This window comes from Lissotriton vulgaris, chromosome 3_1 (genome assembly GCF_964263255.1).
Source record: "Lissotriton vulgaris chromosome 3_1, aLisVul1.2, whole genome shotgun sequence".
NCBI lineage: Eukaryota > Metazoa > Chordata > Amphibia > Caudata > Salamandridae > Lissotriton > Lissotriton vulgaris.
This window is the reverse complement of record NC_141689.1, coordinates 2,025,168,952-2,025,193,386: the sequence shown is the minus strand read 5'-3', so window position 1 is coordinate 2,025,193,386 and position 24,435 is coordinate 2,025,168,952. Positions and strand designations below refer to the sequence as shown.

At 44.5% G+C, this 24,435-nt stretch overlaps 1 protein-coding gene across 1 annotated transcript in view; it reads right to left on the bottom strand.

Annotated features, from left to right (window-relative positions):
- The window catches only part of FAM149A (family with sequence similarity 149 member A), a 427,025-nt gene extending 403,638 nt beyond the window's left edge, over window positions 1–23,387 (bottom strand). The window contains exon 1 of the mRNA XM_086962548.1: window positions 22,239–23,387. Coding sequence (XP_086818674.1) covers window positions 22,239–22,846 — 608 coding nt within the window. The 5' untranslated portion in view covers window positions 22,847–23,387. The remainder of the gene's footprint in view (window positions 1–22,238) is intronic.
- Window positions 23,388–24,435: the final 1,048 nt, after the last annotated feature.

Here is a 24,435-nt window from a genome sequence, read left to right as displayed (position 1 = left end):
GCGATTGAGTCAAGGGCGTTAAAAATACAGGTATTGTAGAAGTCTGTAAGGTCGTGAACATCTACCATGTCCATCTTAGGAGACAAGGCATTGTTACAGAGGGTAGATAAATTATTAGGGTTTATGTTCCGAAGACTCCTTTCCCATTGTTTTGTTTTCTTCAGTTGCACGCTTTTCAGGATAACAACCACGTTGATGAAGAAGGTGATACAGTAATGGTCTGTCCAGTCAGAGGATAATGGACTCCAATGTGGTGTAGTCCATTTTCGCGATAATAAGGTCCAAAGTCTTGCCCATGTTGTGAGTAGGGCTGTCAAAGATTTGGGTCAATTAGTTTTATGATAGAAAGGATTTAAAGCTTTTCGCTGCATGGTCTTTCAGGTCCTTCCAGTGGAGGTTAAAATCCCAAAGGAAGATCTGGGTAACTTGAGGGTCATCGTTGGTTGAGTTGACTTTTATGATTTGTTCAATGAAGAGCAAATTGCCTCCAGGAGGGTGATAGATCGTGTGCAATTTACAAATGAGACTATTGTTGCTAGCGATATTGATGCACAGATATTCACAAGCGGGCAGAGCAGCAGTTTCTGCCTGGATCACAGTGAAGGTGTTACGGTAGATGCAAGTTATTCCCCCACCAGGTTTCTCAGATCTATCTAATCTAAGGATGCCTTGACAAGGGGGGACTAGTATGTCTAAAATAGGAGGAAATTAGTTGTTTAACCAAGTTCCCGTGCGGATAACAATATCAAACTCATGTGTGAGGATTAGATCATAAATATCAGGCGCATGTTTAACAGCCGATTCAACCATCAAGCAAATGTGTGGGTGAGGGCAACTACATCCATAAGCCAATGTGTAGGGTGCTCTTTAGCAGGTGACAGAAATGCAAAAAAAATGCAACAAAATTTAGGAAATATTAAGTAACTTATGTTTTTTTAGGCTCCCTGTATCATTTTGGGCTTTAAACGGCAAAACTAAAAAGAGGTAGGTTGAAAATATTAAACAAGGAATCAAAATACATAATAGACATGCATTAAAAGAACAAATATATAAACTGTTTTTGGACATGAAGGTAAAAATACATCACTGAATACACTTCCTGGTGTACAGCGAATTATTAAACCATAATTATACAGGGCTGAAAATTAAAAACCAGGAGAAAACAGCTAGGAGGGAACACAGAACGACTACAATGGCTTTGCTTTTTGTATCACGATAAAAGTAGCTGGGCAAATACACAATTCAGCCCACAGTGGTCAGCAGAGCAGCATTCCCCATTTAACTTGCAGATTGGAATTTCTTTTCAATAGGGTCTGACAATCACTTTGACCATTAGTGGTTAGCTAGGCTGTTTGTTAACCTAAGTGACCATTGTTCTCATCTGAATCGGGTCATGAAATGTAAGTCAGGGACTTCAGGACGCGCAATCGGAACTCTAGGTGTGAATTTCAAGACAAGAAAAGAGGACGTTTAGAAAAAGGTCAAAGGATGGGTGTGGTTTCCCATTCTTCACAGCCCACTACTATTGCCAGCACTACCCTCAACACTGTGCCAAGAACAGGAAGAAGCTAACACAAATTGTGTAAAACAAAATACTTATGCTATTACATTACTGCAGAGCGTCAGCATAATTCTGAGGCCATCTAATTGCTATAAAAAAACGACTTCATATGCTAATATGGCCACCGGAAGCACGGGCTAATAGCATCATCATGGTGTCACAGTTCTCTCAGCATTGTAGACTTTGGCTAGTACACAGGACAGACACTCAAAAAAGCACCTCAAATGAGCATAGGGGACCCCATCCCCGGGGCCAAAGTGTGTAGTTTTAGGGGAGGGGCGTGTGAACCCCTCCCTCAGACTAAATGGCCCCCAGGTGCCCCATTCCCAACAGCCAAACAACTTCAGGGCAGGGGACATACGACACCCTTCCCAGAGCTTTTCAAGGACTTGGGGACCCCATCCCCTGGGGCTAGCTCTTGAACTGTGATCCGAGGAGCCCACCTCTGGGGCACAGTACTGTTCCCAGTGCACCCACCTGGCGGGATCTCCCACTGGGTGGAAGCACACTTCGGTTTTCCTGCCACCGCTCTAGCGAACAGGAAAACTGTCATTGCGCCAAACCCGTCGGGAGCAAGCAGTTAGTAGCAATGCCGGCTCCAGTGAGGGAGCCATATGGGGCAGCAGGGGCTCTGGGCTCCACATGCAGCCCCCAACATTATGTATGGCCCCAGGGGATGGAGACCCCAGGGCCCATGCGTGCTTGCGGATGTGAGCCACGTGCCCCTCCCCTAATAGTAATGCATTTGGTCCCGGGGATGAGGTCCACGGGGCCTCTTAAGGCTGGGAGGGGTGGGGAGGGGGGAGGGGCACTACTTTCATTTTATTGACGTTTGAAACGAGTATCAGCAATTGAATACCAGTCTAGTATAAGCATGAATTGAACTAGACACTGCGATGGGCCCAGCAGCCTTTTTTATTCTTTTTATTTGCCTATTGGAATTCATTTTCTTACAGTTTGTGCATCTGAAGTCAGGTTGTGTGCCTGTCAAACTAAGTGTCTGTTATTCCGAGCTGTATCAACTCCTGAAATGTATCCTGCCCCGCCCCCCACCCGCTCCGAGACTTCAAGACATAGTATCAGAATTCATGGTGTGGATTACAAGATAAGAAGAGCTGATGTTTAGGAGAGCTTATTAGATGTGCACTGTTTCCGAGGGGTCATGGCCCTGCACTATTTCAAGTGCAGTGCACATGTATTGCAGCTTCTCGAAAAGAAGGTGCAGCTTTGAAAATGGAACAAGACCAAGGAGATGGCTCGGGTACGCTGAAACAGGTCCGAAGTTTTTTAAATGAAAAAAGCACCCTTCGACTCTAAAATATATTATTAATGGCGGCTTCTAGTATATCTCCTGCAGCCATCCAGGTCTGATACACCCTAGCTATTCACAGGTAAAAGGGCGTCTTTGAAGAAGGAATGTCACTGGCTCTTCTGCACAGTTCTTCAAAACTGCACTGATAATGAATACAAACCCAGTAGCTGCTGCCACCATTAAAACATGAATAGAAGTTTTATGTATTTACCATGCTACTGCAAACGCATGCTATATTGTTGTGATCAGTTAATTCATATTAACATAATTCAGAACTAGGGGAATAACATTTCTATTCCTAGCTCAATCACTCGGTATATTTGTAACTAGGTAGACCTCTTCCACTTTTCATAGTCAATATGTCAGTCATTACCTTTGGTGCGCTTTACTGAACCCTCATTGGGTGCCGACACACCAGAGCCGGCATCCAAAGTGAGTGGCATGCCGTACCCTGCACACAGATTATATATTTAAGCACTCAGGAATCTAAAAAGTGGATAAAGCTATCAGCACGTTTTCTAGGGTCCTTTTAGCGGTGCTGAAATATTGATCCATAGGCCTGTTTAAGAAAATTATGGACTATGGGTCCGTTCACTCTTACTCCTCTAGATAGGATTCTAAGGGTATCCTTTATGCGGTGTGGGTGCTGTGATTTACCAATGGTTCCCATGGTCACCGGTATCATTGCACTTCATCTGGACAACTAAATAACTTGTTTTTGGAATCTGAACTTTGAAAGGTAATGAAGTTGAGCAGCAAAGTTCTTGTGATAAATATAATGATAATAACATGGAGAACCTACAGCGGACTCTCTGGTTATTATTTTTAGAAGAGGAACATAGAACTAGCCAGAAAAAATCTACAGGGCAGTGTGGTTAAACCATTACAAACCAATATGTGAATTTATACCCCAATGTTCTTGAAGACACTGGTTTCATAGGAGGGTCTGAATAACAAATCTAAAAAATCTAAACACTGACTGATGCTGCAATTAGTAGCTCTTCCCACTCCTCATTGTTGCAGACAATTTTAATTCACCATTAGACACCGCTAAGAAAAATAAACATGGTTTAGTGCATTGTGGAAAAAAGTTCAGTGGCCTTACTTTGCCTGCAATGAGCTGTTTTGGAAAAGAATGGCCTATATGAAGTTTTACTCCCACAAAGGAATTGAGAAACCTGTGGATCCCCAGGGAATCCCTTCTGGAAGCCAGAAACTCCGCCTAAGAAATGCATATGATTTGAACCTTAAAACAGTATACAAAAATACAGAAACAAGCGTACATCAAATACATTATTAGATATTTTATTTAATTTACAAACAAAACACATGCAAAAATCAGAATTTAAATTTAATTTGGAAGGTAAGAGCATTTCAAAAGTTCGTTTTATTTCTAAAAGACGCAGTGATCTGCTGATCGCCAACAAATCATTTTCTCTTTGTTGCTCAAAAGGCATGCTCTGATTTTGTTACTGTTTACCAGTTGCACCGAGCCTCCATACTAGATTGCTTTTGCTTTACTTGCACTATTCTCATAGATCAAGATAATGATACCAATTAATTTGTATTCTCCAAGTTCAAATTCTTTTACAGACAGAATGTAAAAATGTTCAATGTTGCTTTTTTTTGTGTATATCTACTTCCTTAATCTGATAATATTATTTAATTTTCTAAACAACCATGAGCTCCCTGAATAGGTAATGTGGGCACCCAGGGGTCTCCGGTTCACAGGTTAAGAATCACTGACGTAAGTGATTAGAAGGCTAATTCACAAAACTCTGTGTCCATGAACACCTGTGAATGTATCTGTTTCAGAAAGAGGGTTATAACAATACTGCCTTTACATATGACCCAGTGCTGTGCCTAGTAATTCTGCCTAGAACCTTTAAAAAAAATAGAATACAGCACTCCGGCATGTAGTTAGGAATAAAAACGACTGCTCGAACGTGAATAAACTGTAAACAGACAAACTTGCAAAGCAATCCAATTATTGTTTTAGTAATATACCAAATAATTCTCATAAATACAAAATAAAATATCATGATCATCTGATTATAGGTAAAACAGAACAGTGTAGAGGGTATCCAGTGGATATCTTAGATTTTTAGATCTGAGATGGAATTAGATGGCCTGGCTATGGATCAGACCTGGCAAAAGCTAGTGAAAAGGGTACGAATGGCCACTATCACACATTGGTTGGAAGATTGAACTATACAAGGTTCCTGGTGGCAGTGAGTGGAAAGGTTCCGAACAACAACTCACTGTATCAATTAAACTAAACAAAATAACAGAGTCTTTCCCTCGTAGGTCATTGTTGTGCATGGAAGCATGTTCAATCAAGCTGATCATGTTCTCTGCACGCGGAGATCTGGGATCAGTCAGCTTGAAAACTGCCAGTTGCCAACATCAGTAAAAATCCACTGTAAATAACAATAATTGCTCCCTATGGGACATTCTTCCTGGAGGAGTTCACAAGCACATAGATTGATTAAGCAGCTCCAACCCCTACTATCACAGCCAAGAACTATGTGGAAACATTCACACTTTAAAGCTAGCTTTATGACGTCTCACCTACAAACAACTTGTAGCAGGCTCTTGCAGACCACACCAAAACTTACATTGGGTTTAGGGCTAGCCCATTGCTCACCATTGGTTTTCTTACTTTTCAGTTGCATTTGCGTGCTACTTATTCAATGGGTTTCATTCCTCTTGTTGTGTTTGTTTTTCACCTGAAGCATAGCTTCTTTACCATCCTTATGATTGGACAGCTTGTATCTTCCATTGCTCAAATACAGGAAACTACATTTGTTTTTTGTTTCAGCACTCCATGAGAGTGCATGTATGTTCTAGCTCTCTCCTTCATGTGCAGCCTCACACCTCAAATTTCCATTCCCACGACCCACCTGCACATGCTTCATGTTGGTCCCTCATCCCCCCACCCCAGCTTGTCCAATGCTTTCCCCACCACCTCCCTGTTTTTTTTTCAACTTTATATTGTGCATTTTACATTTTCATTTTAATTTATGCTCCACGATTGGCTTCTGCCATCTTGTAATGGTAAATAAAAAACATTAAAGAAAATAGTCTCCGAATCATGATGCAAGTACACCCAAGCATGGTAACAGAAGCACGCAATCTCACTAGCTGCTGTAGCGTCATGATACATTGGTGCCTATCAAGATGTACGGTGGTGTTCAAAACATGGTGTTTATGTTCTTTTTTGTTTTGTGCCCATACTTTCCAGCATTTGCAGAAACCCATTCTTTTTGCCCAAGCTGAATAGCTTTGGCAAATCTAAGAGGACTAAAATACAAGACTTACTGGCGTTGGCAATGTTTGGTTAATCCAACATCTTTCACACACAATTTTATGTAAATTTAGATCAGTGTGGACCGGGCCAATGTGATGGACCACTGTAGGAAGGTTCACATCCCACAGTCCAAGAAACTGCCAAGTGTTTCAATTAGTATAATGGATACTGAAAATGAATGTATGTGTGCCCCTTACAAGGTACTAACATCAGCAAGCAAGCCCATGGCAAAGTGCACAACAATATGTAATCATTCCTTCAATAAAGGGAACACATTTTACAATCAAACTTGTAATATGGCTGCTTTGGATCTTAAATTAGCAGAAGATGGTTCTTATGTCTATGCCAATAAGAATCAGTGCTTATTTTAGTAGGAGACCTTTTTTAACAGAAACCACGAGAAATCCAGCCCAGCACGAGAACATGATGTATTCTCAGATACCGTATCTCGCTGCCCTTCTTCCGGTTACCAGGACTACCAAAATCTCTGTCTGGCTGAGCTCAAGTAAAAGGTCAGCGAGAGATTCATAGACTATTTTGTAAATATAAATCCCACACAATGACTTGGCATGCAGGGCACGCCTCAGAGTGTTGGTGAGCACAACTGGGACCACTCTCTTTGGGGATATCCGTCGCATGGAACTCATTATAGCATCTGTCTGTCCACTGATGGGGGTGTCTCTGCCTCTGTCGAAGCAGCTTAACAACCCTACATGACACATAGAGAGCAGCTGCCTCTATGTCTCTGTTAAAAAGAAAGTAGCCATAAACGGCTGCAAGTTACTAGGCCTACATACTACTATATGTCAGAATATGAGCGTGCACGCTTTATTATCAATATCAATATCAATATCTAGAGAGTTGACCACAGACCTTCAGTTCGGCTACTAAGCCACAGCTGATGCTCTCCACAAACAGCCCAACTCCATCGTCCCCCATGTGTTTGCACCTCTTAATTTGGCTGGGTGAGCATATAGTGATAGTTCAGCTACATCTCATCCCACATTCGACCAAGCGCATACACTTCCCACCTGAACAGGCTACGCATATAGAAATATATGACTCGTCTCAGTATATGGGCTTACACTTGATACCTGGTCCAACTGTGCATGCAGTGAACATGAGGGCCATCATTTTGATGCCCTTAGAAGCAGCAGTCCATTCAGCCTTCTTCAGTCTCAGACTGTTGAAGCACACACTACAATTTCTAGATTAGTTCCATCTGAAAAGTGGTATAGGGTGTCTGATCTGCTTCTAGCTTGGCAATGCCAATAAGACACCTGCCTAAGGGCTATATTGCCAAACTACAGCCTGTCCAGAATGTGGCATCCAGCGTTTTGCAGAATCTTGGGAAACTTGATAGCATCACCCTTGGGCTATCATCCCTTCTAAGTATATTTCTGCTAAATTTAAACGGTCCTGCTTGTTATTTCAAGGTTTCAAGGAAGCAGGCCCTTTCTACATTGAGGAAAAAACACAGGCTGTATGTCTGGTCTATTAGTTAGGGTATATGGTCCAGTGCTGTTGGTGGTTAAGCCAGCTTCACTGCAAGGGAGATTGCAGATTAGGAGTGATCAGACATTAGATTTGGAAATCATTGCCTGAAAACATAAAGCAAAAGCTTCAGAAAAGCTCTCACAACATTTGTTTCAGGGCTGTCTGGAAGACCCCATCATAAGTTTGTCAAAACAGTACAATAAGAACAGATGAACAGTGGGCTTTAGCTCAGCCCATTTTGTGGTTAGCCATTGCTTGAATGGGCTGTCCATCAAGGCCATAACATTTCATAGATGGTAACTGTTAGGCCTGGCATCCATGATGTGGTATTTCCCCCAAACATTTTGCCTTTGCCCCTCCTGTTTACTGAATTAGTTTTTGTTGGCACTAGGACTCTACACTTTACCACTGACAGCCAGTGGTAAAGTGCTTGTGATTTCCCCTTCAGACATGGAAATACTGGACTACACCTAACTGGCACATTTAGTTTACTAGTAAGCCCATAGTAAATGGAACTACCAGCACGCAGGACCTGAAAATTAAGTACTACTGGTGGGCAGCAACAGTCACTTTGACGTGCTGCACCAAGCTTCAAGAGAGGAGTCAGACATATATGAAAATGCCATTTTCCCATTTACAAGACATGTCTTCAAGAAGTGGGCTAGTTATGAGTTAGGTGAGGTCCGTGCACTAACCTGCTATCTCTTTTTGTTTCTTCTGTCAGCAAGACATGCTTTTGTTAGCTTTGTTGTGTATGACTATGCGGAAGACAATTGTATGAACCGGAGGGGTGGGCAGTGCTGCATCCTTCAGCTGTGGGGCAATGATGCACCTGCCAGAACTTTTAGTGTTGTGATATAAGGTGCTGGCGGCATTGGCGTGGGCTAGTATGGGGTAAAGTGTGAGGTAAAGAAAAGATATACTATCTGCTGCGAACTCTACAACCACAGAAGACCGTGGAGAGATGCGAGATTAACCCAGGTACACGAAGGAGTAGATTCGACTGAGTCTGCGGGGGGGTGGCTAATATGGGGCCGTTGGCCTTGCGTGGAAGGGGCAGTGATATGAGCCTGCAAGGGGCAGACTTGTTACCTTCCACCTATTCAGAGCCCGTGACCCTGCATTTGCAGCGTTCCTAATCCTGTGTGATAATGTGTGACTCGAACAGCAGCTGGTTGTGATCAGAGGTTTTCATATATGGCATGAATCTAAAATGGACAGTTCTTTGTAGTAGTTTGTGAGCTCTCTCTACAAGAGTGCTGGGTGCATCAAGGAAGCCTTGGGTGGTCCCCGCTATCCCGAGCCTTGCCACTCTCAACCCGAGCCTGGCAAGAAAAAAAGTAGTGCAGTGAATCAACATATGCCTGCTAATGAAAGGATCCATGTAGCAGGGCCAGTCGCCAGGGCATTTTCATTGGTTAAAGCAACCAATGAAAAAGTAGTAGGTGTGTTGAAACTCCACTGAGCGATTACAGCATGCCTCCCAGAGCAGCGCATGCACGCTGAATCTAGCCTCAAACTAAAAACCGGGCCCATTGGCTTTGGCAATGATTGATACTAAGGGTCTGATTTAGAGCTTGGCAGATGGGATATTCCGTCACAAATGTGCTAGATATCCTGTCCACCATATTACAAACGCTATTGAATATAATGTACTTTTAGTTAGGTGGACGGTACAACAATCTTGTTTGTGATCAGTTTCCCATCCACTAAAGGTAGGCAAGCCAAAAAATTAACAGTGAGAGCTTAGACACTGGCAAGCCAAGGGTCTGGTTTGGATCTTACAGCCCGGGCACGAGCCGAGCACTGAACATGTTTCATATATAAATCATACAAAAAACACATACAAAGTAATTACGTCTCTTCAAAATACAAATAAGTTTATCTCTTACATATGTGGAAGCTTTGACATTAATATGTCACATTATAGCACTGCAGAAGTACTTTATTAAAAGTAATACTTTTTAAACATGGACTATTAGTGAACTGAGAGGCAAGACAAATGTCGTGTAATCACTTCACTTCCAGATCCACACCGACCCCAAGACCACACTCAGAGGCACACTCCTCTACCGACCTCCAGGACCCCGCGTACAATTTAGCGACGTTATCACAGACTGTATCACCCCACACGCCCTCCCCTCCGAGGAATACATTCTGCTGGGAGACCTCAACTTTCACCTGGAAAAGAGCAATGACAGCAACGCCACCTCCCTCTTGGACAATCTCGCCAACCTCAGACTCAAACAACTTGTCTCTACGCCCACCCACACCGCAGGTCACACACTCTACCCTATCTTCACCTCCAGCAAACATGTTTCCTTCAGTCACACCACTACTCTCCACTGGACGGACCACAGCTGTGTACACTTTTTCTACAACAAGACCACAACTCACAACCATCCTCAACCTACTCTGCGAAGAAATTGGAACAAAATCACTATCGACCAGATCTCCTCATCCCTTCTTCAAACCCCCCTACCCACTCCTCAAACCCTGACCAAGCAGCCATTAACCTCACCCAATGGCTATCCAGCAGCGCCGACATCCTAGCACCACTGAAAAAATGTCAAATCAAACTAGGCAGCAAAAACGCCTCCTGGTTCAACGATGATCTTAAGAAATCGAAGAAACTCTGTCGCTCCCTCGAGAAGGCCTGGAAAAAAGACCCAAACACCAGCACTAGGGACGCCTTCAAAAACGCCACCCGCATACACCACCAATTAATCCGATCTGCCAAGAAAACCGCATTCAAAGACCGACTAGACAACAACGCCCACAACAGCAAGGAATTATTCAACATCGTCAAAGAATTTACCAACCCCTCAGCCAACTCCAACGACATCACCCCCTCTCAAGCCCTCTGCGACTCCCTAGCTTCGTTCTTCCACAACAAAATCGCAGACATCCACAACAGCTTCGACAACCGACCCGGAGACCAACCCACCCAACCTTCTGCAGGACCTTCACCCCCCTTGAACATCCTTAATGACTGGAACCCAATCTCCACTGAGGACACCATCCACCTGATGAACTCTATCCACTCAGGATCCCCCACAGACCCATGCCCTCACCACATCTTCAACAAAGCAGACTCCATCATAGCACCACACCTCCGAGACGTCATCAACTGCTCCCTCAACTCCGCCTCCTTCCCGGATAGCTGGAAACACGCCGAACTCAGCGCCCTTCTGAAAAAACCCACAGCTGACCCCACCGAACTCAAAAACTACCGCCCCATATCACTCCATCCATTCCCGGCCAAAGTCATCGAGAAAGCCGTCAACAACCAGCTTGCCGCCTTCCTCGAAACCAACAAATCCCTCGACTCCTCACAGTCCGGCTTCCGAGCCAAACACAGCACCGAAACCGCCCTCATCGCTGCAACAGACGACATTCGAACTCTACTGGACAATGGAGACACAGTCGCCCTCATCCTCCTCGACCTCTCCGCGGCCTTCGACACAGTCTGCCATAGCACCCTTCTACAGCGCCTCAGTAACATCGGAATCCAAGGAAAAGCACTGGAATGGATCACCTCGTTCCTCACCGGAAGAACCCAGAGAGTCCGACTCCCACCATTCAAGTCAGAGGCCACTGAAGTCATCTGCGGCGTACCCCAAGGGTCCTCACTCAGTCCCACCCTCTTCAACGTATACATGAGCCCCCTCGCGGCCATCGCTCGCCAACACAACCTCAACATCATCTCCTACGCAGATGACACTCAACTGATCCTATCACTCACCAAAGACCCTAACACCGCCAATACCAACCTACATGAAGGAATGAAAGAAGTAGCCGAGTGGATGAAGCACAGCCGTCTGAAACTGAACTCAGACAAAACAGAAGTCCTTATCTTAGGTACCTCCCCCTCCGCATGGGACGACTCTTGGTGGCCAGAGGCCCTTGGAAAAGCACCCATCCCGACGGACCACGCACGGAACCTGGGCGTCATCCTGGACTCCTCACTCTCTATGAACAGACAAGTCAACGCCGTTTCATCATCTTGCTTCAACATTCTTCGCATGCTCAAAAAAACATTTCGCTGGATCCCCACCGACACCAGAAAAACGATCACCCATGCTCTGGTTACCAGCCACCTGGACTACGGAAACACCCTATACGCCGGTATCACCGCAAAACTCCAGAAAAAACTCCAACGCATCCAGAACGCATCAGCTAGAATCATACTAGACATCCCGCGTAAAGACCACATCTCTAACCACCTGAAAAACCTCCACTGGCTCCCCGTCAATAAGAGGATTACTTTCCGCCTCCTAACCCACGCACACAAAGCACTCTACGAACTTGGACCCGAATGCCTCAACACACGACTTTCCTTCTACACCCCCTCCCGCCAGCTACGATCCTCCAACCAAGCATTTGCTACCGTACCTCGCATCAATAAAACCACCATGGGAGGTAGATCCTTCTCCTACCTCGCAGCTAAAACCTGGAACTCACTCCCCACTCACCTTCGTCTCACTAAGAACCACCTAGCATTCAGAAAGCAACTTAAAACTTGGATATTCGACAAGTAACTCCCCACCCTTCTTCAAGCGCCTTGAGACCTTCCGGGTATGTAGCGCGCTATATAAATTCTTTGACTTGACTTGACTAAACCCTGCACCTGGCCCAGATTACAAAAGAGCAACATTATAGTCTACTAAATCAAAAACAATAGGTTTTTGTTCTACTGGTATCCTGAACTCACATATTTGAAAAAAATATGCGATAATGAATAAAGAAGATTTTGTCGTGAAATAAAACATTGTGTAGAATAACAATATTTATGCAAGGAAGTCACACTTTATCCAGGTTTTCTGGTATCACTTTATACAAATCAACCAGTGAACGGGTATCTATTTGTCTTTCCTCATGTTAAGGCTTTGTTTTTTTAATCTCTTTGTGCATTTCTCTGCAGTTTTTATAATACCAAACTGAACCGGAGGGTATTTGAGCGATTTACATGAGCACCAGGTTTTTTTTTTAATTAATTTATTTTATTAGGTTATACAGCAAATGGGAAAACATGTTACACTTCTGCAAGTTATACAATACGTAGGACTTATTACAAAGTAAACGTTCTTGAAGCCTTAACATGAATATATGTGTCAGCAAAAACGCAATGTAACCCTTTTTTCCCCTCTAAAATAAAAAGCACAGTCAAACTAGAGCTGCAGTGAAGGCATTTGGTGATCCCAACAGATACATCTCCTCATCACTATATTACAGTTCAGTCGACAGATAAAATACACAGCATGAATCCAGGCGTCCGTGCCTCATTAATTAATCCTGATAACATTTATCCTACATCGCCCCACCCCCCGTGGCAGGGATTGTGTCTGTGGTCAAAGGGTCCCTTCCGGCTAGGAATGTTCGGCATAGCCCCCAGAAAATTTTGGGGCGACTCCGGGGGGGGGGGGGGGTAGCTCGCTATACATTTCAGTCTGAGTGTTGCAGTAGAGCATGTCTCGTGACCACTCCTGCATGTTGGATGGAGGACCTCATGCCCAAAGTATTGGTAATCTAATTTCCATCAATCGTCTGCTTCCCTTCTTTAATTTTTTGGTATAGCCCAACAATGCTATTAACAGGTCAGGGAGTAGTGGGGTCTCAGCGATGTCACTTAATGTCTGAAATACCTTTTCCCAGTACCTGGCTATAAACAGGCACAACCAGGCTGCATGTAAAAAGTCTGCCGGACTCCCCCTACACCTCTCGCACTCAGCTGTGTCGTGCAGCCCATAACGAAATAGTCGCTCGGGAGTATAGTAGACTCTATATAAATATTTAAAATGAATTAGTCGATGGCGACCGTTCAGGGACACTCTACGAGTTGTCTCACAGCTATATTTCCAAATATCGTCGTCTATACTCAAGCCTAGGTCCCTTTGCCACTCTAGTCTGGCCTTTGTATATAAGTTTGTGCAGTAGGCTTGGGCAGTTCTATAAAAATTAGACACTAATTTAGTGAAAGTTTCTGCTTTTAGCATAAGTGTAAGTGGGGTGACTTCAGGGGGTTCTGCCATATCATCGCCAAGTATCTCACGCATAGCATGTCTCACCCTATGGTAGTTAATCTGAAGTAACGGGGTGAACGCTGTGCCCTCTACATGAGCACCAGTTACATTACACAAGGTCACCAGTCGTTGTTTATAGGAGTGGGGAGGTTAAGTGTGGTGCCCTGAATCAAAGGACGTTGAACATACCGAGAGACGTGAACCTGGTTCCCCAGTTCCATAGAAGACAACTCTGCTGTAATGACACTTCCAAGGGACGGGAAAGGAACCAAGAAGAAGCAACATGGGAGCTTGGCTCGTTATGGGAGTGAGGGTTCAACAGGACATCGAGCTGAGCCAGAGCCAGGCTTTAGTGCCTCTCCCTCTTCTACCATCCGCCAAACTGTAGTCTGGCTCTCAGTCACTGTCAGTGGGAATGAGCTTGCAGCGACACATAAGAATTATGCACTAGTATTTAAATACGGGTTGGAACCTAGAGAATTTACATTTGCAGCCTGTGTCTAAAACATAAATCAAATATATTCAAAAAATCTAATCCCCCCGTTCTTGCTCTCAAATTTGAATCAGTTTAAAGACAATAACAGTTGTAGCGTGCGCCTAATAAATAAATACAATAAATTGTTGTCACTTCATTTTTGCACACTAAAAATGTACTTGACTCAATTACAAATGAATTATTCTCTCTCCTTTTGCAAAGGCAGAATATTTAAGTCTAACTAGCACCGACCTGGCTGAAAAGTACCTCGGGAGGAAAACTAATGAAGTCATCACCTTACAAAGGAGTTAAAAATAGTTACAGGCTGTTGTTTTTCGAATTTTGCTTCTAGGAATCATTTGAGGTGCGACTGAAGAATCACGAGGGAACAACACCACCAAGGAACTCTCACAAACAAGCTAAAGAAAACTGCACGTTGGCAAATAAAATGGAAGCACAATGGGTAACAAAGGGCAGCAAAGAAGGAGAAGTTGAAGGGAGCTTCAAAAAACGTAACAGTTGGTAACAAAGAGCAGCAAAGATGGAGAAGTTGAAGGGAGCTTAAAATGTGGGTGCTTGATCGATGACAGACAATGTGTTAGACTTCCAGTCTATTCTCGGCCGTGGTTCCTAATGGAACGAAAGAGGACACGAGCAATTAAAGACTATTGGAGAGCCCAATAATGGCCGGTAAACTTTGTGACATCTACAGGGATCCTTGAAGCAGGAGAAAATATTTTCAAAACCATACATAAATCCTGATAATCAGAAGCAGAACTGGAACAACACAACTCACCTTAAAATAATTTCCTGGCACTGTCTGGCAAAGTTTGGAGACTATTCCCTAAACTCAGGGCACAGAGTCTTCCACCTCACAAAAAACACACCCCATAAAATCCTGGCTTTTTAAACCCCATACTACTGTTTTACCATGCTACTGAAACTTTACAACTTTTTCTACCAATTTTATTTTGCAGCAGAGCTGAAGCTGCTTAGAGAGGTGTGATGGCACTCATAAGGAAAAATATTTTGTTATGTAATACAATGAGATAAGGACCGAATTCGGAGAGATGAAGGGTAATGTAAAATAAACAAAGGACAGAAGTTAAGTCTTGGATTTAAACGGCTGGGTGCAAAGAGCAGTATTTTTAGGATGACTATAAATGATCTCTATTTCATAATTGTTAAAAGACTTCATAAATGCCAGAGTCAAGTGGAATAAAAATGAGATGTTAGTGCTTGGCGTTGGGGACTCAAACAAATGTTTGTGTGATAGTGAACTATACCCAAACCAAGGTAGTCCATTCTCCTCATGAAGAAATAGGGTGTGTAGCAAGAATGTAAAGTGTGCATGGCTGGATCCAGATGTAGGACGGGGGAAGTCCAATGTGATCCGAATATGCAGTATGTGATCTAATGACGATGTCCTCAAAAGATACTGATAGCTTGGGGTGTTGATGTGGCACTACTGAAGAATTGATGCCCTTATGCCATATTAAAAATAGAGCAGATTGTACAGAGACAATCTAGGTATCCGTTGGATCAGGGAGCAGATTCCATGGAAGGATGCTGTTAGGGAGTAGCCGTAGCACTGCTAAATTCATCACAACTCTTTCCACTCAACCCAAACTAGTCATCACAATCCGTGCATCATCCCATGGCCACTGTAGCCAAAAGAAAGGGTAAATCATTTCCATATCCCAACTCTTGTTACGAGTAAGTAACGGGTGGACAGTCTTCCTAGCCCTTAGTCGCTGTTCTGCCATGGAGCTTGGTGAGAATGCACGGTCCAACAGAGCCTCATAAGGTCAGTATGGCTCTGTGTTCTTATCTGAGAAGTCCCAAGTCACTTAAAGATTCTTCTCATCCGCGCTATTAGAGCATCTTAAGGGGAAGAAATAAGTGGGAAATAGTAAATTGATGTTGAAAAAAACGAAAAACAGTTCTTAAGATGGCAGTTTTTCCCCGCAACTTGAGCTCAAAAGGATACTCTGGACTTTATGTTTGTCTGCCCTCTGTGAGGAGCTACATGGGCTGCAATACAGACTGGGTGAAATTAGTGGAATCAAGTATTTTTGAGTAAATTCTACTAAAGTGGAAGAGGGCCTAGCTCTGGGAGATTGCGCACATCATTAGGGGGCGCAATGATGTACTGAACAACTGTGACCCAGAAGCAAGGTGTGACTGCAGTTTGCGCGTGGATCTCGGCTCCAGTCCAGTGCGGACTATAACTAAATCTACGATCACCTTACATTCACCTCAGAATGCCTTGAAGAGTTCCTCCACTGGTGTGCTAGCCAAGAGTGACACAGAGGGATTCACCAATAGTCTTGAGGTCCCAAGGATGCCGTCACAACTGCTGCCATTAAAGAAACACCTGTGATAGCAGGCTAGCTGCCTGGGACAGTCACTGAAGTGCCATTGGATTCAGGTCCTTCACACGTCACAGCTGTAGCAGAGCAGTGGAAGAGTGAATACTGACGGAAATCACAGTAGGAGAAGGAGGCAGTGACTAGAGAAAATGTTATTTTTTATGGCAGGGTTGAGGTGTGACAGGAAAGGACAGAGAAAGATAGGGGCAGAGAGAGAGAGAGAGAGAGAGACTATGCTTTATTTTGCATCTTAGGGTTTAGGTTTTGTGCCTGTGGTGGCTATCTCCTGGTGTTTGGTATCTGTCATTCCCTGACATCTGGAGGACACTATAGGACACTTCCCCTGGCTGTCATCTGGTGGCTGTCACTCCTCGTTCGTCCTGAGTTTCTGGCACTTTTAGCATCGAGTAGATATTCTAGGCATTTTCAGAATCCTGGCAACGTGGGTCCTCCCTCGCACATTGTGAGCGTCGCTAGGCATCACGGTGCACTCCCTAGAATACTGTGGGTAACTTAAGCATCGAGGTGGTACTGTATGAGAAACTCTTTGTGTAGTATTTTTGGTATTCGAGTCATTATGGTAGCGCTATCATAAGGTGCCCATCATCACCATGTCTTGGAGGTTCTAATCCCAGGCAGTATGCTGACCCTTGCATAAATTGGCCACCTATGGCCTCTGATAAGCATCTTATCATAAATTAATTATATCCGAAATTTGGTGTTTACCACTAGCATAAGAGGGCATCCTTGGGAACAGTTTTGTAGGACTTGTGAGACAAGTCCATATGTGAGGTATATGGGCTAATTCACCAGCTTTTCTTACTCTCTGAAATTAGGACCAATCAATTACATCCCACCACTCTAAAAGGTCATCAGCTACCTCTTGATGTATTTTTGAGGGATGACTGCACCAGACTTGCTTGTTTAAAAAAAAACCAAGGGAAACCCAGGGGTATTAAGGGATCATGGGTATTAGCATTTTAAGGAACAAAGGTCCCCTACAGTAAGATACCATAAACCATATTACAAATTAAATGTATGTCAAGCATCCAAATGGAAAATTCTAATGCATTTATTAAAACATAACGCATAAATGAAGTGGGAAGAACAATCGAAAGGAAGTCAAAATTTACAAAAAGCACTTCAAAGCTCAGACATTTTTGAAGTGACTATAATGAAGGTAAAATAATCTTGCCACATATAGTATAGAGTACCAATGCTCACATATCTATTACATTACACGATCTCGGATCTCTCAGTCAGTGCACATCATACCCTTCATTGAAATGCATCGGGTCTCGCTTTCAGGGCTCAGCACACCATCCAATGGGCACTGTATACTCTTCGCCTTCATTAGCTTCAATTATTTGGCTGCCACTACAGCTTACCACTCACGGCTCATTCAGATTGTAAATTGCCAGACTGGGACAACTAGTGATCTTGCCCTGGCCTGGAACTCCTTTACCCATTGGGCATTGGGGTTGTGTTAATCTGCAGGTATTTTCTTTTCATGCATAATAACGTATGTCCTGATGATGGTCCACACAATCTATGGAGGGATTGAAACGTTGTTGACATACAGTACCATGACTTCTATGATTATTATGTAATAGATATGTGAGTGTTGCTACTCCATACTAAATGTGACAGGATTATTTTACCTTCCAGACTTTCTTAGCACAACATGAAAGTATTGTAATTTTTATAAGTGCCCCCTCAGAACTGACTGTAAAATCTATTGCTTTTAGCCAATACAATTGGAATATTGTAGTGTAGAATGCACTATTCAATCCTATTGTATAAAGCTTTCTTTGAAGAAAGACATCCCTTGAGCCCCTCGCAGTGGCATGCTTACCATGCTCACTCACTTGCAGCATTCTGAAGCTGATATTAAGGAAGAGATTTAGAGATGTGTTGGATCTTCAACATCAAGCCCTGGTCTCCTCTTCATCGGCTTTATACTGCTGCTGTTTATTTCAGCTGCATTCTTCTGGATTTGTGGTTTGATAGAGTGAAGCTTGAGCTTCATCTCTCACAGCAGCTCTAAGCGGCTCCCTGCTCATTATAAGCATGGTTGACTGAAAATATTTTCTACCCAAAAATCGTGTGACACAAATATTGTGCCTTAAAAATTGCTTACGAAAATATTTTCCCATTGGTTGTAGAGTTTCAATTATTAACACTAATGGTACAATATTTTTGTAAATAATATTTAAGACACGACATGTACATCAGACCATATTCTGATATTGATAGCCAAGTATCATATCTAAGCACAGACGCTGTTGCAATTGAGGTCAGTGCAATGATGCTGATTGGTGTGGTTAGTCCTCAGATGTCAGTAGTGTTTATGCATTTTTGAGAGGTGAACGAAGGAGACCCTTTTTTGGCAGAGTGAGACAGAGTGCAGAGTGCAGTCAGTGTAACTGAGAAATGTATTAGAGAGGGGGAGATGGCTGGTCTTCTGAGTTGTGATTTCATTGAGGCCAGTGGATGTGAACCATGGATCAAAAGCCTATAGGTATAGATGAGGGATAACAGCCTCAAACCGGACTCCTCAAAAACAGTGATCTTGGTCGGTCATAGTCCTGGCACACAACGTTGACACTGTTGTCTACCTTTTTTGAGAATCAATACACATCTAAATAAAAGCACAAAGCCTCGGAGTGGTATGGGATGCTGGCATCATATAGAACTTGATAGTGGGGACTGTAGATGAAACCTCATACTTACAAATTAAACTCATAAGAAGATCCCTACTCTTCATTCGCTCCCCAATGCCACCTCATAATAGTGGGGTCCAGGCAACTCGAAACTAGCGTGAGGAAATGCCCCATAAAATGGGCGATTGGCTTAACAAAATCAACAGACCCCAGAAGTTGCGAATGGCAGAAGGAGAGTGATCTTTGGCCTAACAAATGAACCAATAGCAGCCCACTTCAAAAGCAGTGTTTACTTTGTTTAAAAAAAACTCAAAAGTGCAGGGGTCTTGTGACTCTCCTGGAAGCCTGTCACCAATGCTATCAAATCTCAGGGTTGCTGAATACCAAGACTGCCTGATTCCTTCTTTCATCCTTCTACACTTACTGACTCACACAAGCAGGTTATTTTATTAACCCCACTTTCTCCCTTTCTCACTTATTTTGCTTTCTCTCCCTCCTTCTTTCTCCCTTTTCTTCCCTTCTCTCTCGTGGTCGAAATCTGGTGCTGAAAATTATGTGTTTGCCCCAAAAATGTATGCTGGTGCCCAAGACCTCCAAACCTTGCACAAATTAAGCATTACTCAAAAACTCAAATGTGGTCGCGTTAAAAGACAGATTCTGGTCCGAAATCCTGTGCCGGAGGTACAGTCCACACACAGAGTCAATGAAAAATTGTAACACACAGAAAATAGGCAACTCATGCTCAGTAGAGAAGCACCTTCTGGTCACCCCCAGAAGAAGGTGTATGTGTAGGTCCCAGCCACTGTCACAACATGCCCAGGCAAACCTATCATTTTCAATCACTGATGAAATTCAGATTGAGACTAAAAACACAACTATTCTGACCCCATAAATTCAAGCATATCTCCACTCCACTATAGCCCGATGCTCGCTTCTATGTTGTATGTTAGTTACCTAAATATTCCAGCCTGTATCCTGGATAGTAGGTCTTGCAAATACCTACAGAAAGTGATCAATGTAATTGTGAATGCCCAGCAATGGCACACAGGACAGACACCCGACATGTCTAAGCCAAATATATTGGACCCTATCATTTTAACGAAAACGGTGAGGCATTAAGCACATACAATTACAGTGTCTATTTGTACTAACCCAGTTCAGAGAAGCAATTAAGTTCTGTAGTGTGGAAAATACAGCAAAATTAAACATTAACTATGTTGTATGCAAGTTTGCTGAGTCCTGGGCAGACTGAAGTCAACAGATGTATAAGACAAGATGCAAGAGTGAAGGCCCTCTCGATAAGGCCAAACTGGATTAATTTTCCTTATTTCCTTCGCTCATCACTCGGCAATAAAAAACATTTCTCTTAATCCCTCAAAGTATATCGACAAACCGTGTTTAATCTTCAAATCCATACAGATTTCATTTTAGTCCTTGTATAGTGCCAAAAGTGCCCAACCTATTTCCGGAATATACCCGTAATCAGGCAATCACAAGTTAAGTGATCTGATCAATGTTCAGCAATGAACAATCAGGCCATCGTTGATGACCGGTCTAAGCATCTCAATGGAGTTATCTCATCCTTAGCTGTCTTCAGGTAGCCTGAATACCCTGATAGGGTATTCCTCTAAAATGTATTCGGGTACTTGGCACTTTGCAAGCACTATAATGAAATATGAGTGGATCTGAAAATAAAAATTGATCTAGAAATATACTACAAGCGATCAAGACCTATGTATGAAATTGATGAGCGAATTCTCTAAGGAAACGTAATCCCGTTCGCCCTCCAGCTACGCAGGGACAAGCAGTTGTGATGAGTTCAGGTTCACAGTTCGTTCAGTCTGTGGCCAGAACGGCAGGTCCACCAGCACCTTAAGTGGTAAATTCTCCTGAGTACTCGAAGCAAAAATATTTGGAGTGGGGGGTGGGGGGTGCATATAGCCTGAAATATTTGAACTTTTCAGGGTGGGGTGATGCCATCAATGTTACATCACTGAAGACATAGGGACTGTGAAAAATCAAAATGTCACACAAAGAACAAGTGTAGCAAATAAGCCATGTCCATTCAGCCAGAAAGGTGCTACGTATGTAGCCGGTAGTGCATTTTGGAGCATGCATTTGCAATTATATTACTAATGCTTGGCGTGGTAACGCACTGTCTTTAGCAGACAGTACATTTTACATTGAAATAGCAAAAATAATTCACACTGACATGCAGTTTTACTGATCCATTTATATGGAGCACATACGGCAATGTGAGGAAATCGTGCTTCTGAAAATATTTTTCTTTTGCACACCAACAAGTCTTGATTTCCTTTGACCCTATGAAAATCTTTCATTGCATCACACTTCAGAATTACAAAACGTATGCTCCCTTAGTGCTTTCCTAGTAACTGCTGATATGTTTTGAAAAGTCCAGCTCGTTTACAAGTATTTAAATGCTGTTTTTGCCCTAGAGCCTTTCCTTTCACACTCCCTGTACCCAAGCATTACTGTCACATAGTTCTCTTTAAAAAATCATCTAAAACTGCAGTCAGTAAGAGAAAAGTAAACACCAATCTCCATGAGAAAGAATAAGCAAGAATTTGGCAAAAGTCGCAACCTGGCATTTTGCCTCTGTCTTTGAGCGCATAGCAAATGTAACAAAAACAAGACAACATTGAAAACCATCTTTACTGCTTATTCACCTTCTGAACTCTAGCATGTGTATTTTGAGGGTGCTGCAGCAAGCCCTGCACCCCTACTTCCAACGCATATGTGGTCAGATTGGCCATTCTATCACTCTGGCATTTCCCCGACCCCGAGTGTGCTGTAGGCTAAGGGGCTGCTTTCACAGACAGGTGGATGGCCATGACCCACCCATGTCCTCAAAGCACCATTTAAAGCTCTGCATGCTGCAGCGTGTGACTGGTTTGTAAATATTTGCCACATTTCCAGGGATGTTTTTGGATTTAGTCCAGCCCTGCTTCCTCAGCTGTGCCCCAGGTGATGAAATAAAACCCCTCGGTATAAGAGTGGTACTCACGCCTCGCTGGGACAGCTGTCAGAGTCGTTCTCCATCAGCACCTCTTCGCCTATGTCCGGCAGGGTGAAGAGCATCTGCTTGCCGCTGGGGCCGCCCCAGCTCATGCCCGGGGCATCCAGAGGCAGCCCCTGCGGGTGGCGGGGAGAGCGGCACGGCCCTCCGGTCCTGCTGGCCACGGGCAGGAGGCTTGGGGCAGGCTGGGCGGGTCGCACATAGATGGTGGTCGGGTGCGCGGTAGGCTTCGGCGTGGTGTCGCCCCCGGCATGCTGCAGTGTAGGGAATGGTAGGCCCTCCCGGGGGTCCCCACTCGGCCAGTCCGCCGTTGGAGCCGGGGTCCCGGGGCCAGAGGATCCCAGGCCCGGCGGATGAGCAGCGGCCGCGTGCCTGCCGGAGGGAATCCGGGGCAGAGAGGTGGTGAGGGCATGTAGTGTAAGAGGGGACTGGGGCGGGGGCAGGAGCAGTATCGAGGTGGTCACAGTCTTGGAAGGGCCGGGGGCTGAGAGGCCGGAGCCCGAACTAGTGGGAGCCGGCGTGGGAACCACCGGGGAAACCGAAGTCTTGAAAAGCTTTGCAAATATAGTTCCCAGATCCAACACGGCCACTTTCATTTTCCCTGCGACCCCGAGGTAATGGATCCCTTACAGGTCCAAGCCGCGAACCGACGGGGAGCCCCAGAGCTCCATGAAGGGTGAGCTCCAGCGGATGGTGGGAAATGACAGCCGCGCCCCTTTCCACGGGTTACAAAGTTTCTTTTCCTCCGGCAAATTATACTCCTGCAGTGACAGTCCTTCCCAAATAAACGCGTGACACCCACGCCGCAGTGCACCGCCGAGTCATTCAGCTGCTGGACTGGGGAGGCCAATAAATTGTTCATGAAAATCAGTCTGATTAACAAAGTCCTGGCTGAGGATTGTGGAGGGGCGAGATGCATGTGCAGAAAAAAAACAGATGAGTCCTCCGGCTTCCGCTCTTACTTTTCTGGGGAATCGCAGTACGTTCTTTGCTCCCTGCTGCCCAGCAGGTGATTTTGGCGTATCTGACCCTGGTCCATAACTTCTAAATGAAGGCAACAACCCCCTCTGAGGGATGTGATTTCCACCCGCTCCTATTGTGAGAACAGCGCTGCAGTTTGTGTCTAAACGGCGTTGCACTCCTGACAGAGGGAAAAGGGGGCGGGCGGTTGCTATGATAAACAAAATGGAGGAGCGCCTGTAATTGGACACTTGGAGCCAGAGAGGCTGAGCTTTCACCCAGGGCTCGAGAGACAAACACACGCAGCCTTGACAGGAGAGAGAGAACAACACTGTGAGCTTGGGATGGGGTGGGCCGCCCACCGTGGGCGCACAGCGATCACAGGACTCACATGCTATTATCCTCACAATAACGGGACAGGTACAATTTACATTAATATTACCGAGGCGAAGAGTGCCCGCGAGCAGTCGTTCCTACTTTTATTTTGACCATCGGGCCGCGCCGGCCTCGGTTGCTCACAGTGCCACATTGTACTGTAGCGGTACAAAAGGGGGTGGTGATGGACTGAGCATCTGAATCAATCAAACACTCACACCCAGTCAAAAGATCTTGGTGTAATCCATTACCGGTCTTTAGCCCACTCTGCCACCCCAGTTCAGACATGGCTATATGCAAATCAGTCTGACCCTGTGCCTCATGGGAAGAGTCCAGCCCGAACTGCCAAGCCATGTCTGCCCTGGACTGGAAACAAGCTTCCGAGGACAGTTCGGGCTGGACTGTTCCCATGAGGCACAGGGTCAGACTGATTTGCATATAGCCATGTCTGAACTGGGGTGGCGACATTGTACTGTAGAGCCTTTGGCACTCACGATTTCAGTTTTTATTAACTGAAAATGCTCAACTTCTATTCCGTACACATGTGATCTCTCCGTCTCTCGCTGGGTGCTGGGTTGGGACGCAGACCATATCTCAGGCTTCAACCTTCTTCCTCTTGCCCTCCGGCTGGCGAAGTGACGGTAACAGGCTACCCTGTGCGCCCTTCTGATGGGTGTGATGGCCCTCTGGGCATCGTCCTGAGTGCCTTCCAGGTGGTGATTAGGCACCACCACGTTAGGAACGACGGCGTCATCTTCTCCCTCTGTATTCCCATCCGGGGACTTCGCTTAATCCTGGAAATGTTCCGGGCTGTCGTCGTGTGGCCCTGCAGTACGATAACCATAGTGCC